This window comes from Elephantulus edwardii, unplaced genomic scaffold, assembly GCF_000299155.1.
Source record: "Elephantulus edwardii isolate Elephantulus edwardi_28Jun2011 unplaced genomic scaffold, EleEdw1.0 scaffold00022, whole genome shotgun sequence".
Classification (NCBI taxonomy): domain Eukaryota; kingdom Metazoa; phylum Chordata; class Mammalia; order Macroscelidea; family Macroscelididae; genus Elephantulus; species Elephantulus edwardii.
Genome location: NW_006399772.1, coordinates 4,965,912 through 4,983,551, shown reverse-complemented (window position 1 = coordinate 4,983,551; position 17,640 = coordinate 4,965,912). Strand labels below are relative to the sequence as shown.

The 17,640-nt window shown below is 36.6% G+C and overlaps 1 protein-coding gene across 1 annotated transcript in view; it reads left to right on the top strand.

Moving 5' to 3' along the window:
- The window catches only part of PTPN12 (protein tyrosine phosphatase, non-receptor type 12), a 101,704-nt gene extending 85,085 nt beyond the window's left edge, over positions 1-16,619 (top strand). The window contains exons 12-18 of the mRNA XM_006882599.1: positions 4,406-4,491; positions 5,495-6,462; positions 9,082-9,159; positions 10,495-10,559; positions 12,302-12,332; positions 15,983-16,090; positions 16,558-16,619. Coding sequence (XP_006882661.1) covers positions 4,406-4,491; positions 5,495-6,462; positions 9,082-9,159; positions 10,495-10,559; positions 12,302-12,332; positions 15,983-16,090; positions 16,558-16,619 — 1,398 coding nt within the window. The remainder of the gene's footprint in view (positions 1-4,405; positions 4,492-5,494; positions 6,463-9,081; positions 9,160-10,494; positions 10,560-12,301; positions 12,333-15,982; positions 16,091-16,557) is intronic.
- The last annotated feature ends 1,021 nt before the right edge of the window (positions 16,620-17,640 follow it).

Below are 17,640 nucleotides of genomic sequence, written 5' to 3'. Positions count from 1 at the left end.
AAAAAAAATACTTTAGAGAAGGCTCTAAAAAAAAAAAACAAACCTGCTTTCTTGTAAAATGCTTTATACATAAGTTGTCACTGCCATTGAATTAGTTACAACCTCCAGTGGATTCCAGGACCATAAACTGCAGTCTCCATCAAGAGCTGCTGGTTAATTTGAATCACTTGAGATGCACAGCTTTGGTTTAACAGTGCAACTTGCTGTGGCCTATGCTACTAGCATTCCCCTTATACCTATGTCTTCAGGTTAGAGCTGACTTGTAGCTGACCATCCAGCAGGTTTTCAGAGGTTCTAAATCAAACCAGAGGAGATTGCCCAGTCTACCTTAGAGTTGGCAATTTAATTCCGTACCCAGTAGTAGGCCACCAGAGATCTCTTAACCGCATACTAAATGTTTACTAACATACTTTAAAATGTTAGTTTAAGCTGACCTGGTGACTGGTAGTTTAGCTGTTTGGGCAAGATGGTTTTTCCTGGTTTTGGAAAGGAAACAAACATGCTAAGGAAGTTATATATGATAAATATTTTGCCAAATATTGAGCGCTCACTGCCTCAATTATTGCAATGTGTAACTGGATGTAAGAAAGTCAGAGGACAAAGAAAATGTGGTTAGTCATTCTAAAAAGGTTTTTAAAAATTTTTTTCTTTTAAGAAATCTTGTGTTCTGGGAATTTTTAGTATAGATGACTATTTTTTTTCCTCTTTTTTTTTTCTATATTTTATTAATTTTCATAAACATTTACAGAGATTTTGGGTTTCCATTCATTCATTGTTGCACTATTCTCTCTACCCTCCTCCCAGTTTGTTCTTGTCCAAATGCCACAGTGCTTGTCAAAGCCAGTTCTGATTAATCTTCTTTGTCAGTGTGTCCTTTGCCATTCCCTATCACTCCTCCCTGAGAGAGACTTCACCCTGAGTCATAAGGAAAAGGGGATGGCGTATTCTCTTAGCTACTTCCTGCTGAAAAGGGACGCTGTGGGTTTCAGGGTGAAGATCTTCTCTCACTACTCTAAAGGGCCCCTTTGGCAGTAGGAAACACATAGACTATTATGGAGATTGATTTTGGAATTTAGATGCACTCTTATTGATTGTGCTTGGCCGTACATGTTCGTATCCTTGAAGATGTATCATGGGGGTGTTGCAACCTAGAAGACACAAATTTGACTAACAAGTTATAAGTACATGAGTCCAAAAATTATGGAAAAGTAAAAGAAAAGATTCTTTCATTGTTTTACAAACCCTCCCCCATGTCCCCTCCACCATGTAGCCCTCGCTCTAGTCTCCTGTGATGACAGAAATACCTAGTTATATATCTCTTTTAAACAGTTTTCTCCCTCCTCTGTTTCAGTGCAGTATACATTATTGAACCCATCTTACTCAGTCTCTCCCCAACCCTGAGGTTAGTCCCATTCTACAACAGTGGCATCATGTAATATTTGTCCTTTTGTGACTGGGATATTTCACTCAGCATAATGTTCTCCAGAGTCAACCATTTTGAATAATATTGCATGAGTTCCTTGTTTTTTAATGCAGCATAGTATTCCATTGTGCGAATATACCACAGCTTCTCTAGCCATTCGTTTGTTGATGGGCACTTAGGTTGTTTCCAACTCCTTGCTATTGTTAACAAAGCTGCAATAAACATGGGTGTGCATATATCTGCTTGGATGTCAGCTATGGTCTCTTCAGGGTATATTCCCAGTAGTGGAATTGCTGGGTCAAATGGTATCTCTATTTGCAACTTTTTGAGAAAGCGCCATACTGCTTTCCACAGGGGTTGCACCATTTTACACTCCCACCAACAGTGAATCAGGGTTCCAGTTTCTCCACAACCTCGCCAGCATTTGTTGCTTGCTGTTCTGTTAAATTTTGCTATTTTGACTGGGGTGAAATGATAGCTCATAGTTGTTTTAATTTGCATCTCTCTTAGGGCTAGGGATTTTGAGCATTTCTTCATGTGTTTGTTAGCCATCTGAATGTCGTCTTCGGTGAAATGCCTGTTCATATCCTGTGCCCATTTTTCTATTGGATTATTTACCTTTATCTTGTTGTGGTGCTCAAGTATTTCATAAATTCTGGATATAAGTCCCTTATCTGATATGATATTACCGAATACTTTTTCCCAGTCAGTGGCTTCCCTTTTTACCCTACTGGAGAAGTTTTTGGATGTGCATAGGGATTTGAGTCTTAGAAGGTCCCATTCATCTATGTTATCTTCTCCTGGTTGTAGCTTTTCCAGGATACTGGGAAGACTGTTTATGTTGTGGATTAGGACTTCTAGTGTTGTTCCTAGCTTTTCTGTAATGAATTTTATAGTCCTTGGTTTTAGTCCTAGGTCCATGATCCACCTTGAGTTGGTTTTTGTGTATGGAGTGAGGTGTGGGTCTTGCTTGAGTCTTTTGCAGATATTTTTCCAATTTTGCCAACACCATTTGTTAAAAAGGCTGTCGTTCCCCCACTTCACTGATTTCATCTCCTTGTCAAAGATCAGTTGACCATAGATAGATGGGTTGATCTCTGGATTCTCAATTCGATTCCATTGATCTATGTGTCTGTCATTGTACCAGTACCATGCTGTCTTTACCACTACGGCAGTGTAGTAGGATTTGAAATCAGGGAGTGAGATACCTCCTACCGTTCTTCTATTCTTAAGGAGTGCTTTGCTTATTCGGGGCTTTTTCCCATTCCATACGAAATTGGAGATTGCCTTTTCCATCTATTTTTTTAATATTTAAAATATTTTTAAAATATATTTTCATATAACTGATGAATATAAATTCCAGAGAGATACAAAGTTTGGAAAAATTATCTTGGAACCATGTGGTTTAGTAAAATTATTTAAAATATATGCTTGTCATTCTTAAGCTATACTATATGCAGAAATAATTCTCCATTTATTATTGCTGGATAATTTAATTCAGAGGTGAAAGTTACATTGTCATAGGCCTTTAGGAATGCCACAAAGCTCAACAAAGTCAGAATACTTGTAGAGAATTGACTCTGAAATACTGGTAAGTGATATAAAATTCTACAATAAATAATATTTGTTAGAAATACCATTTAAAATAAAAGAAAATTTATTCTGGAAACCAGTGGCATATTTTCACAGATTTTCAAAACACTTCAGTAAGCAAATACTTGTTAAGAAATGCATCCCTTTTTATCTTACACATAAAAGACATTGCTACGGGTAATACTGAATCCGGTTATTTTACCTACAGACACCAGGATTTTCAATTCTAGAATAATTTATTAATAGCAGTAATAGTTTTTGTGGTTTAGCTGCTATAATTGTGTTGTAGAAGTCAGGCAATGTCGTGTAACGCTGGTATGTCCACTTGCTGTACAGAGGTAACTCGTGGTTGCTGTGAAGCTGAACACTGTGACACTGATGAGGCAAATACGAGAATGGTTACCCATGGTGGACAGTGTTTGGTGGAGCTCCCCGATTAAAACAAGCTTGGAAGCAGGAGTGGCATCCACTTCTGAAATAGCTTGCCTCTCGAAACCCTATGAACCTGGAGAAAGGATGAAAGTTACACAGGTGTCCAGGACTTTCATTCATAGGGTTGCTATGAGTCGCCTACGACTCAGTGGCACTTAACAACAACAATAATTGAATTTTAACTTGGATAATAATTTTTTTCTAGAATTTGATACAAGTAGTCTTATATGGAAAATACTAATGTAAAAACAACTACTGAATTAGAATCCATTTCCCAATAGGTTAGTACATTTCTAAGATTACCTTATGACAGTTGAAGAGAAATTACACACTTTAGAAATGTGGACATATGGCCTAGTGGCAAGAAGCTGCACTGCAATCCCAGAAGTATGCAGTTCAAATCCACCAGATGTTCTGCTGGAGAAGGAGTGGCAATCCCCTCCTGTACCAGTCACATCTGATTTGATGGTACACACAGAAAAAATAATAAAATAAAATTTTTTAAAAAAGAAATGTGGACATAAGAAATTTATTTCATTAATCATATAGAGATATAAGGGTTGTTGACGTGGTGACACAGGGAGCATGAAATGAATGATGCAAATGAGTCCCAGACCTTTTTTAGAATTAATATGTAGTAATTGGAAATCACTATAAGGTAGTCCCAAAAAGGCTGGGAAAGGTGAAAGATATTATGCTTTTATTCTTCCTTGTACCTGTTTTTGAAAAAAGACATGTCTTTGAATATTAATTTATTTGGAAAATCTGTTTTTTCATAGTAATATTTAAAGTGTATTAAAATTGTACTATATACACTTGTTTTTCAGAGCTGAAGATGAGCTACTTTGAGATATTTATGTACTTAAATTCTAGCTTTAAAATCAATAATTTACTTAAATCATAAGGAAACATTGTTTTTTTCCTAATTTTTAATGCAAGATTTTTTTTTCTTTGCAGAATGAAATTAATACTGAAAATATGGTTAGTTCCATAGATTCTGAAAAACAAGATTCTCCTCCTCCAAAACCACCAAGGACCCGAAGGTATTGTATGTCATGGATTTTGGAAAAGGATATTGTAAAAAGAGCAAAGGCCACATGAGGACAGCCACATCTGACCTTTACCAAGTCCACAATGGGGAACTGTCCCCCATCAACACACAGTCATTGTTCAGGAAGTGAGACGTGTCCTGCACACTCCCCACATCTTTCTACTCATACCAACACAAACGTCACTGCCCTACTGAGTCTGAAATCCTTTGTGATAGCTCTCAGATCACACAGAACTGTATTAAGGAAGTCAAATGACTATAATTCAGGTTAGTAGCAGAAGAATATAGTCGCTCAGTGAGGAGAGCTGTTGACATGTGCTCGTGAGCGCCTCAGACTTCAGCCTCACCATAGCTCTAGGCAATATTACAAAGCCTAGTCCTTTTAATTACAGTTTTCCCCCTACCTCTCTCCATGCCCTTCTATCCACCCCTATGTCCTAGGCTTCCAATAAACTTGGGCAGATAGCTCATAGTTCTGGTTCCTTCCAGCTGTCCCAAGGTCACCTCCATCTCCTGTCAGGTCTCTGGTTCTTTGGTGCTGGCTGCTATTGGTTGCTGCTCTCATAGGCCCAGCAAGCAAAAGACTTTCTGGCCCTGAAGGATGCACTACATTCTCTTGCTTCCTCTTTGCTGGCTGGTGAGGTTCTCTTAATTCTGCTGCTGGATCTGCTCAGTTGAATGGCATTTAAATCGCTCCGTTTAACTTAATCCCCTTGTGGATAGGCCAATACACCCTAGTTGCATATTCCTGCCCATTCACTTGACAAAGCCAGTCTATGGCTAGGGCAGCATATTTGACCAATAAACCCTTAACATCACAAATATTTTTACTCATTGTTTATCAAAGTGGCAAATTTTTACTTTTTCTGTAGCTTTTATTATCATTTTTTGAATGGGACTGTGCTTAGTTTTAATGTAAAAGACTTAGCTACAATAGTTGTCATTTGTCAACTTATTTTTTTCAAAAGATGAACATTTTACAATATCCTTTTCAGTTGCCTTGTTGAAGGTGATGCAAAGGAAGAAATACTGCAGCCTCCAGAACCTCACCCAGTACCACCCATCTTGACACCTTCTCCCCCTTCAGCTTTTCCGACAGTTACTACGGTGTGGCAGGACAATGACAGATACCATCCAAAGCCAGTGTTACATATGGTTTCATCAGAACAACATTCAACAGATCTCAACAGAAACTTTAATAAAGCCACAGAACTTCCAGGGAAAAATGAATCAACTATTGAACAGATAGAGAAAAAATTGGAGCGAAATTTAAGTTTTGAAATTAAGAAGGTCCCTCTCCAAGAAGGACCAAAAAGTTTTGAAGGGAACACACTCTTGAATCGGGGACATGCAATTAAAATTAAATCTGCTTCACCTTGTATAGCTGATAAGATCTCTAAGCCACAGGACTTGAATTCAGGGGATTTAAAAGTTGATGAAATGTCTCAGAATTCTTGTGTGGACTGCAATTTAATAAAGTCAAATAAAGCTCCAGCTTCTCCATCGGAAGAAACCCAGAAGAGTTCGGACACACCTCCAAGGCCAGACTGTTTGCCTCTTGATGAGCAGGGACATGCAGTGTGGCCATTTCATGGACCTGAAAATGCCCTACTCATGCCTGATTCCTCTGAAAGCAAATCCTCTGATAACCATTGTCAAACTGCTAAAACTGTGAGTTCAACACCAAGCCCGTCAACAAAAGTTGACACCCATGATCATGTGGATCATGACAGTTCACCTCTCTTCGGAGCACCCCTCAGTTTTACTAATCCTCTTCACTCTGATGACTCAGATTCAGATGAAAGGAACTCTGATGGTGCTGTGACTAAAACTAGTATTTCTACAGCAAGTGCCACAGTTTCTGCTGCCACTGGTACTGAAAGCATTTCTACTAGGAAAGTGTTGCCAATGTCCATTGCTAGACATGATACAGCAGGAACGGTACATTCAGGTGCTGAAAAAGGTAATAAAACCTCTGTTAATTAGTTGTGTTTTATTCTACAACATTCTAGAACCTATAGCAAAATTAAGTTTCCCCTTACCAAAATTTGGTCATTTTCAGATATTAATGTTTTAATAAGCTTTTATTTATTACTACCTTAGTTTGGTCACATTGCATCATTGATTTTGTGTTTCCAAAGTACTTTAATTACTGTAACTAGAAAATTTTCATTCCTTTTTCTTCCATGTTATAGCTTTCCCTCCCCTTTTCTCTAATTAAATAATTAAGGTAGAAAAGACAGTATCACTAAAGGCAACAGTGACCATAGGGTCACTAGGAATCAGAGGCAACTAGTAGCACCAGGCAACATTCATTATTTACCATGTACATTTTTACCATTGACACAAGATTTTTTTTAAATGTGATTTTGTTGGTTTGTCATGTCTTTTGTATTGATACCTAAAACAACGTTTGCAAAGGACCCATTGCTGTGCCTTGATGCCAACTCATAATGACCCTACAGGACAAGTAGAACTGCTCTCATTGGATTTCCAAGACTATAAATATGTTTGGAAACAGACTGCCACAGCCAGCCTTTTGTTTTGTAGCCACTTTTGTTTTGTTTTAAAGCCAAGTGTTTTAGCCACTTGTGTCATCAGGGCTCCTTGCTTAAGTACTCTATGACAGATACTTCTACTTGCAAATTTAGATTTTATGCTGTACTCAGATCTCCTGAAAGATTTACCAAATTTGGCTACTCTGGACCCTTACACAATGGATGATTAATAAAGACCGATGTAAACTGTATAAGTCCCCAGTAGGATAACTTCTAAACCAGAAGCATGTAATATAGATTAGGCTATTTAGCAATCCAAGGAGAAACAATTAATTGGGAAGCAAGAAGCTTGACTAAAAAATAGCAGTATAGACTCTAAGGGTGAATCAGGATAATCTAAGATTCTTAGAAGCCTGGTGGCCTGATGGGTAAGGAGTTGCCTACCAATCCCAAGGCAAGCAGTTTTATTTTTTGTGTGTGTGTATGTACCGTCAAAACGGATCTGACTGGTACAGAAGGAGATTGCCCCTCCTTCTCCAGCAGAGCATCTGGTGAATTCAAGCCACTCTCCTCTGGGATAGCAGTGCAGCTTCTTGCCCTTAGGCTACCAGAGCTCACCGGCAGGTGGATTAAATCCACCAGCTCCTCTGCAAGAGAAAGACAGTCTCCTTTCATGCAGTTTTCAGCCTCTGAGATTCTTCAACTATGTGTCTGTTCTGACTTGATGGCAATGAGTTATTTCTTTTAACAGTAATAGTCTCTTTACTATGGTCTGTTAGAGACAGAAAGCAAGAAGTAGGCTGCTATCTCAGCTTTGCTCTGCTTTTGGAAAAGGGCATAGTTTATGGATGGTTTAATTTTTTTTTTATATGCAAGAGAGGTTTCCAGTCCTGTTGGTAGGAGCTCTGGTTGGCCTTGTAGTAGATAAGGAACTGTACTGCTATCCAAAGTCCACTAGCTGTTTCTAAAAGAAAGATGCACAGTCTACTTAGTCGCCTGCCATTTACAACCTCTGGAAATGCTTGGAGGGTCAGCTGTGACTTGGTTCCAACTTCATGAGTTAATAGATATTAAAATGGCTAGTACTTTCCTCTCAGTCATATCCAGAGGACTCTGTCTAAATAAATGTAGAAAGGCAAGAGCAGTCATACTTACTTCATGTTTGTCAAAAGTGGAAAGATTATACTTCATTTTCAGTCTCTTTGCAGTGTCTTGCCTGTCAGCTGTGGTGAAATAACCATGTTTTGGCAAGATTGGGGTTTTTTTGTTTGTTCATTTTTCAAATAAAGCCATTTATAAGACCCAGACAAGATAATCTGGGGCTCACATATTTCCCTTTCTTTATCCCATCTTCCCTAAGGTCAGAGCCCTCACACAAGAATTGTATCTTCATGGTTTCTTACAGTTGAATTTACTAGTAAAAAGATCTGATCAACTTATTCACTATAATAAGGCTAAATGATGATGCATTTTCTTTTCCAAGAGCTAATTTTGTTTTCAGTAATGGAAAAAATGTCATATAATTTACGTCAGTATTCACAAAGTATGATGTCACCGTTCACAAGATTTTAGGCAATATAAAGAATATTAAAATATGTTAATTCAGGTTTTATGGTTTTTAGAGAAATAGCTAGGACTTCAAATCTTATTTCTTAGTATTACTGCTTAAAACAGGTAAATTACAAAAGTTAAAAATCAGTGAGATTTAAAAATATCAGGTAAATAGGATAAAAGGTACATATTACAGCCAAAGTCGTGAAAGTTAAGTCCATTTAGGGAAACATTAGCTTAAACCAGATGATCATAATTTCCATTAATGGGTTTAGAGCATCAGCAGCAGTCACTTGGCCTGCCACCGTTTTTACTGAAGGCTGGTTTAAGGAGGGCTGGATTAATGTCTAGAGGGTATCAGGAAAATAGTTTTTATTTTGAAGCAGGAAGGAAGTGCATTTTTTTCTTGTTCAGTAAGCCCCAAAATGACTCTTGAAAATTTTTGAGTGGTAAGAGTTTGTTTTTTATATTATCAGAATGTCAGAAAGCTTTAATTTTTAGTAATTTGTCTAAATTTTATATATTTTATACAGATGTAGATATTAGTGAAGATTCACCTCCTCCTTTACCTGAAAGAACTCCTGAATCTTTTGAATTAGCCAGCGAACACAGTGAGTGTCTATTTTGCTCTTCCATTGCTCACTTTTTTGGTCTTAAACTCTTTTTAGTCTAGTGTCTGTTGAGTGGCACAATTAAATAAAAAAATAAAAAGAAAAGATTTGAAAGGGAACCCTGGTGTCCTAGAGGCAAGACGCTGCGCTGCAATCTTGAAGGCACACAGTTTGAATCCTCTGGAGAAGGAGGGACAATCTCCTGTGCTAGTCGGGTCTGACTCCCTGGTACACAAGAAAAATAAAAAATTGAGTGGATTTTGACCAATGTTTTTAATTCCTTGTATGGTAAAAATCATGGTTTTTTATTTGATACAGTTATGGAACATGATGGTTTAATTTATGTTAGATACCAGAATCCTATTCAGTGCCATTATAAATGTATTTATAATTTGATGTCCAAGTTATTAAAAGTAGCACATTTATGGAATATTAATGTCTTTACTTTGTCTTTTATTTAAAAAACAGAGCTTATTACTGTCGAGTAATAACTGACCTTCCAAGCCGACTTTCCAACATTGCCCATCTTTCTCCTGTGGAGCTGTTGGTTAATTCAAAGCACCAGAGAGGTGCTGTCTTTGGATTAGCAGCGAAAGTGTCTATGGTCTATACCATCAGACTCTCAGTTGAACTCTCTTTTAGTTGAGTTGTGGGATGAGGTATTATTTGATTGTTTTTCTCTGGGGAATGTTTAAGACCACTAGTTTATCAGTGAGAACTTGGAGAAAGTGATCATAATTCAAACTATTCATCCTGTAAACCATTCTTCCCTACTTCACTTCTCAAAGAGGACCCTCATCCTCAGTGTGGATGCTGAGCTCGGTCCAGGATGAGGACTTTGGACACGTACCTAGCTAGTATGAATACTGTACTGGAGTCAAGCTTCTTTTAGAATTTTTACTTTTCTGAGCTACATTTCACTAGCAGTTCATTAATTTTTATTTGTTATAAGGATATTTGAAAACTAAAGTGATATGTTTAAATTGTTGTTATAATCTCTAGATTATAATAAGATCTGCTGGCTGAGTTAATTTCATTAAGAAAGGAAATTTAGGAAAAAGGAATTTTCTTGAAACTAGGTACCAAATCCACCAGCTGCTCTGTGGGAGAAGGATGAGTGTCCCCTGCTATGTGAGTTACAGCCTCCGAAAACCTGCGGGAGGTCACTTACTTCTGAGTCGATTCTGACTGGACAAAACAACAACAACAAAATGTTTTTGACCAAAGTGCTGTTTTCTAGGTGGCAGTAGGGTCATTTCTTGTGTGTTTAATGGGGGGGAAAAAACTGAAGAATTACACATACTAATTTTAATTACAACATTTGTTTTCTTTCAGATACATCTTTAAGAAATGAACGGCATAAACCTCAAAGTCAAGGACAGTCTGAAGGAAAGATTGAAGTGAGTAGTTTTGGAATTAGAAGAGCTATGATTAAATATTTTTGCTCTTTTTATATTATCGTCATTTTTACAAAAATTGTCATCTAAATATGTAATTTTTGATCAGTGTTTCTTATACTAATATTCTAGATGGAAAGCTTATATTACATATAGGATCTGAAAAGCTGCTTTTGAAATTTGTGGATTATACCATGTTCCCAAGTATATTTGGAGATTAAAATAGAAAAGGAATTACCATTTTCTAGATCACAGTATGTTCCTTTGTTTAGTTCTGTTACCAGAAAACCATGGTTCTGCCACCTGCTTCCAGAAAACAAATCTGGGAGAAGGATTAGAACAGGACAAGATCAGATATTTAGGAGACATGAGATGTGGGTTTCCTAGTCTATCTCAGCCAGGAAAGGTTTTTAGAGATTATTTGTAGGTTCGGGCAGGGGCACTGGGAAAGAGCTCATGTTTATCCAGCACTTGTAGGAGGGAAAGACAGGGTAATCTTAGGAAAGGAAAGGTTTTGCAAATCAGTGGTCATACGAGCTGGGCTCTAAAATGTCATCTTTCTGGTTAACAATTTAGTGGTCATGCTCTTTCAAAATGGCTGCCCCTCTAGAAGGTCATACCAGGTCCCTCAAATGGTGCCTGGAAGCTCTTGTCAAAGTTGAAAAGATTGTTAAAAGGGAGTACCTGGGGGTGTCCAGGCTCCTTATATAGGTGTGTTTCCAGGCTTTATGATGAAGGGACCCACCTGGACTGCTTGCATTAGCTGAATGCTAGCCTTAACCTGGGAAAAGGTAGCACATCATATAAAAAGGAAAATGGAATGAGGGGAAAGTCTGTGATTCAGACCAGAATTAGCAGTATTTCAGTTAAAGCTTAAAACCGTTTTCCTTCCTGCTTATTGAAAAGGTCATCTTTGATACAGGGTCAGAAAGTATTATTGTTAAAATTAACCCAAAGTAAGTAATTCTCAGCTAGAGATTGCAGGGTGGGGAGACAAGTACAACCATCAGGAAAGGATTTCAACCTGTTAAGGAGGTCTTCTTCAGAATTTTCCCTCCACGCTAAGAAGACTAAGGGCTTCCTCTTGATAAGAAAATGTGTTCCAGCTGTCCTTCAAGACTGAAAAGGACACATATTCCTTTTTAAAATGTTAAAGAAATGTTAGTTTCTTTTTGCCTGTTTTCTGTTGCAGTTCCACTCATTAAAATACCAGGAGCAAAGTTTCTCCCTTTGGTTATTCTGGCCTCCAGACTCTTATTCCACGGTATAGAAATGTTTGAAAGCTAAATATTTTCACCTTGGGAAATACCATTTTTCCTAGCATAAAATTTTAATAATTTTTCTGATATTTAGAAATCTCTGAAATTAGGGTACTTAGAGATGATAAATACACATTGTGATATCATAACTTATAATAATGATATATATCATTAAATATAATTTGATGATATATGGTATATGTTTGTCAAAATGCTATTCTGTGTATATTCCTTGCAATTTTTGTCTTGAAGGGGAAAGTAGTTCACTGTTCTTTCATTCTAAGTATAAAACAGCATAACATTTAAAAGTTTTACATTTAATTGAAAACATAATTTTATTTCCCTCTGACACAAGAAATTGTCTGTATCTTCCTTTACACAAACACAGATGTCCCTATAACCCAGTATGGATATGTAGCCAACTTAATTTTTCTGTTATTTATAAAATGAGTGTGTGGTGACAGCTATTACATTCCTTCCTTATAGGGCTTGATAACCCCTGGAAATGAAAAATGTGGTGAGTAAAGATTTTCTTTGTTCTATAGAATACAGATTAACTTCCATTAAATTCTGTATCTCATGACACATGCTGTTTATTTCTGTATGTAGAAAATATATAGAACTACTTCTTCTAAATGCTGACATGTGCAATGTTATTCTTCCAAGTTAATTAATACACTAGTATTATAAGAATCTGTAAAATAACTAAAGTATTTATTTTATCCAGGTAATGGGAAATAAATTTTTTTTAACAGTATTATATCTGTTCTGTAAAGCCAGATCTTGACAATGGATGTAGCTGTTTGAATAAATGTGTTCTATTACTAACCTAGTTGATTGACTTGATCTATAACAACTCTTATTTAAATCATGTATTTTTAAGACTTTTACCTTTATTTGTGAAGACTGGTATGATTTTGCAGTTTTAATTAGTGTTATTATGGCATATTAGAAAATTTCTACCACATTTCTTTGACTGTCATAATACAATAGGTCACATTGTAATGAATTTGTATAAATCATGTAAGCAGCTTATCAGTCTGTATCATTCCTTTGAATCATCTGTAGCCTCATCCTTCATCTGCTATCTTACTAAAACAGATCTCTTCCATGATCACACCTTGGATCTGCCTTTTTTTGGGGGGGGGGGAATACTTTGAGATGGCTGGCTGGGGAACATCACTGTTTTATATAGTAAACTTTCAATTCTGGCTGTTTAACTCCAAATATGGTCTTAAGCAAGCATTGCCTGATGATCTTTTACATTTTAGTTGGTACCTTTTCTATTTCCCTTGAATCTTCCAGTCCTAAATTTTCTTATAAAATCCTTGGTTTTCCTATTCATGGTCATCAAATAACCTATACCTAACTGAGAAAATTGAAGCATGTAGAGTACCATCTTCATTACTTCCTAGAAGCTGATCCTGGTTAACTTACCACCACTAGTTTAATCTTGATGCCCCTAATGTGTGTCCCATTGCACTCTGTGCATAATTTCATTTTAAAACTTACCATGTTCCTGTATTAATCAAATGTCTGTCTCCCATTTTAGATCAGGAATTAGGAAACTATAACCTATAGACTAAATCCTAGCCTTTGCTTGTTTTTCATTTGACTCTTGAACTCAGAGGAATTTGGGATTTATTGCTTTATGTTAATAAAAGTTGTTTGAAAACAAAACCAAAAATTATGTAACAGACTCCCTGTGTGGACTACAAAAGTTAAAAATTAGCTCTTTATACCTGCTGGGACCCTAATGGTGCAATGGTTAAGTACTTGACTACTAACTAAAAGACAATAGGTTTGAACCCACCAGTGGCTCTGCAATCAATTTCATGAAGATTACAGCTTTATAAACCCTATGGAGCAGTTTTACTCTGTCCTATAAGGCTACTTTGAGTCCAAATCAACCCAATACCATTGGACTTTTTGTTTTTTAGTAAAACATGTTTGTGGACCCCTCATTGGAATATGTTATTATTGTTATATGACATTGAGTCAGCTACAACTCATAGAGCGATCTTATGCATAATAGCTCTGAATCCTTCTCTATCTTGAGCCAGTCTCACTGTCTCTGACACACCTACCCTCATTACCTCAATCATCTCATCCAGGGTGTTCCTCTCCTGTGCTGTCCCTTGACCCTTCCAAGCATGATATTATTCTCCAAAGACTGGTCCCTCCTGGTTACATGGCCACCAAAGTATGTGAGATGGAGTCTCAAAATTCTTGCCTCTAAGGAGCAGCTTGGTTTCACCCTCTCTAAGACATATCTCTTGGAAGTCCATAGTATGTTCAGAACTCTTCTCCAGCACCACAATGCAAAGGCATCAACAATTCTTCTGTCATCTTTGGTCATTGTCCAGCTCTTTGATGTATAACAAACAATTGTGGAGACCATGGCCTATATCAGGTGCATCTTAGTCTCTAGACTGATATCCTTGCTCTTTAGCACTCTGTAGCAGTCTGGTAGCAGATTTTCCTAATGTAATTGATCTTTTGATTTCTTGACTATAAAGCACCTGGAATATAGAGACCATCTTTTATCTCATTTGCATTTCAAGTGTCCCAGTTGGTTACATGTAGGGGACTTGATAAAAAATATGAAGGAATTAATGGATAATAGCATTAACTTAATAGAATTCTTCAAGTATGAAATACATTATTTTAACTCTAAATTTAGAAGACCACTTACGAGTTACAATAGTTACCATAAGTGGGTGAAAACAAAATCCTTTGCTTTTGAGTCTATTTCCACTCATAGAGCCCCAGCAGGACAGAACAGAACTGTCCTGTAGGGTTACCAAGGCTATAATCCGTAAAAGTAGCACTGGTGGCCTAGTGGCAAGAAGCTGTGGTACAATCCTGAATTCACACTATTCATATTCAAATGCTCTAGCTTCTCTGTGGAAGAAGGATGGGAAGTCTCCTCCTGTGCATTTAACTGCCTCTGAAACCCACCGGAGGGGCCAGCTATGGAGGGGCCAGCTATGGATCGGTTCTGACTCAATGCTACAGAACAACAGAGCAGACTCCAAACCATTGACTTTTGGTTGCCAACCAAGCATTAACCACCAGGACTCTTTAATTCCAGAGGAGATAAGAACAACACTCACTCTCATCAAGTCATTTCCAACTCAGCAATCCTGTAGGACAAGAATATACTGCCCCACATGCTTTCCAAGAATGCCAGTCTTTATGGAAGCTGACAGCCACATCTGCAGAGCAGTTGGTGGGCTTGAACCACCAGCAGTTCAGTTACCAGCTTAGCACTTAATGCCACAAGGATTCTTTACACAATGCCTTAGAAATGGATGTAAACCCTTAAAAGAATGACTACATTTGAGTGCCAGTAATTATGAACTTATTTGCAATTGGTTTTCATATAAAACTATTTCTTTTGCAATCATTATTTTAGAACACACGTATATCATTTATTTCACGAAAATGTGATATGACAAGATCTTAGTATGCAAGTTTCATGTTAACAGAATGTACAGCATTCCTGTGAAACCATTTGTAAGCCAAAATGGTATAAAGCAAAGAAGCTATTAACATTCATTTAAATGGCAAACATTTTTGAGCATTTGCAAAACTAGAAAATAACCTACAAATCATACTTGATACCAAAACTGAAAGAGACACACGTAGTGTTCACAGAGACCATTCAAAATGCTCGTGGTTTGTGCTTGTTGCGTGTAGTTGCTGGGCATGGGGGAGCTTGATGATGCCACCTTTGCTGCTTTGCTCAGGGTGCACACTACCTCTTAGCATTTTTTGTAAAATCTGAGTTTTGCTATTAGCATTTTTCCCTAAGTAAAATGCAAAAACAGGTACAACATAGGTGTTTCCTCAAAACAAAGTGGCATGGAGAATACTTGCTAAGTGGGAGAAATGTGTAAGTGTAAGGTCCTAAGAGATTCTTCACATGACAGGATTATTCACTGCAGATTTCTAAGTGCCTTCAGTAGTTACTAACATTATCTCAGAGTTCCCTACTCTTGTCTTTATATTTACTTGGGCTTCTAAAATTATGATGATCTAGAGAGAAAACTTGCCTCTAAACTCATTAACATAACAGGTTAAAACAATTGGTCTGTGTATGAAGCTGGGGAAGATGCTACAAATAATGATAATTATTAACAGGAGCTTTATTTTATATCTTAGATCATTCAGTAGGAGGTATTCACACTGAGACTTGCATAGACTGCTCACCTACTTTCAGTGACAAGAAAGATCATCTGTCTGAAAGTCCAGCGGAAGCCACAGACATTGGTAATATTTTTTTAATACATGATTTTAAAACTTAAAATGCTGACTAGAATGAGAAAGGGTCGTTCTTTGTATTTATTCCAGAACTTTCTAAGGCCAGAGTTGCTTAGAATTAATCATAAAATAAATCATTTAGTCTATTCTATACTGAACTTAAACTAAAATATGAAACAACTGTAGTACATAACTAATCATTTCTTTATTTTGGATTATAAGATATCTCAGCTGTCCTTACATTGTAATAGAATTGATTTTTTTTACTTTAGCATAGTTTTTTAAAAAGTTATTTCTTTTAGTCTTCCAAACAAGTTTACATTGGTTCTTGAGTTAAAAAATTGTTTGAATTTTTGGTGGTGGTGGTTGTTGAATTTCCATGTGGAAATTCATTTGTTCTAGAAAATTAAGGAGCTTAATTTTATGAACTTACTACTTTGAAAATCTGCTGAGTTATTCTGGTGTTTTGTCTGTAGGTTTTGGCAATCGTTGTGGAAAACCCAAAGGACCAAGAGATCCACCTTCAGAATGGACATGATTCAGGGAGTTAAAAGACACTTTAAATTATACTGGAAAATTCAAGTGCCACTGAAAGCCAGATTAGTATTTCATCTTAAAAATGTGGGACTAACAGCAGCGTAGATTGTTACCTTAAAATTTTGTTGGGACAGTCTACCTGCCTATACTACACTTAGGAAAAAGTATTACATATGGTTTATTTTGTAACTTCAAGTATTATTGCCTTAATGTCTCTTAACCCTGTTACACGCTGCTTGTAGACATGTTAATATAGTAATACTTTTATGATAAATTGAGTTTAAGGACTACTCTTTTGCTAATGTTTTATCATGTATGCATTATTTTGTATTTGTACAGGGCAAGTAGGTATATAATTTGATAAAGTTGCAGTCATAAAATATTATTAACAGAAGATGTAAGAAATTTCTGCATGTTCTAAATCTTTGTGTACCTTATTTGTAAATTATTTGCCCTGAAGTTTTAGAAAATAGTTTTCTGAAATTAAAAATTGCTGGATTCATGCAGCCAGCATTGCAGGTTATCAGAGATCAAAGATTGTAATAATAATAACATTTTGTAAATTGTGAGCAAAAGGTTATTTTTATATTCTATTCGTCTAATTGTCCACCCTAATTGTCTTTGTTTTCATCTAGTCATGGAGATTCAGTAAGTGCCTTGAACAATATTGAATTCTCTTAGCTCGTGTGTGTTACTTTAATATTTGAACTCAACTGGGATTAGAAGACTATCAATATATGTACGTTTCTGGATATTTGACCTGCCATTAAAAACAGAAAATTTTACAATGTCTGCTTGTTAATTTGGGTTTTCATTCCTCATTTTTAGGAAATAAAACCAAATGTCAGCTTTCCTGCTGATTTAGTATTATTTTTAAATTACCAGCATCAATGAAACTTACTCTCTTAATTAAGGGATAGGGGCCCACCTTCCTTCTTCCTACTCTCCAGTTCTAAATATTTTATCTTTGTATCAGCCATAGACATTCTTCTTACCCTTATCCATTCTCAGTTAGTCCACAT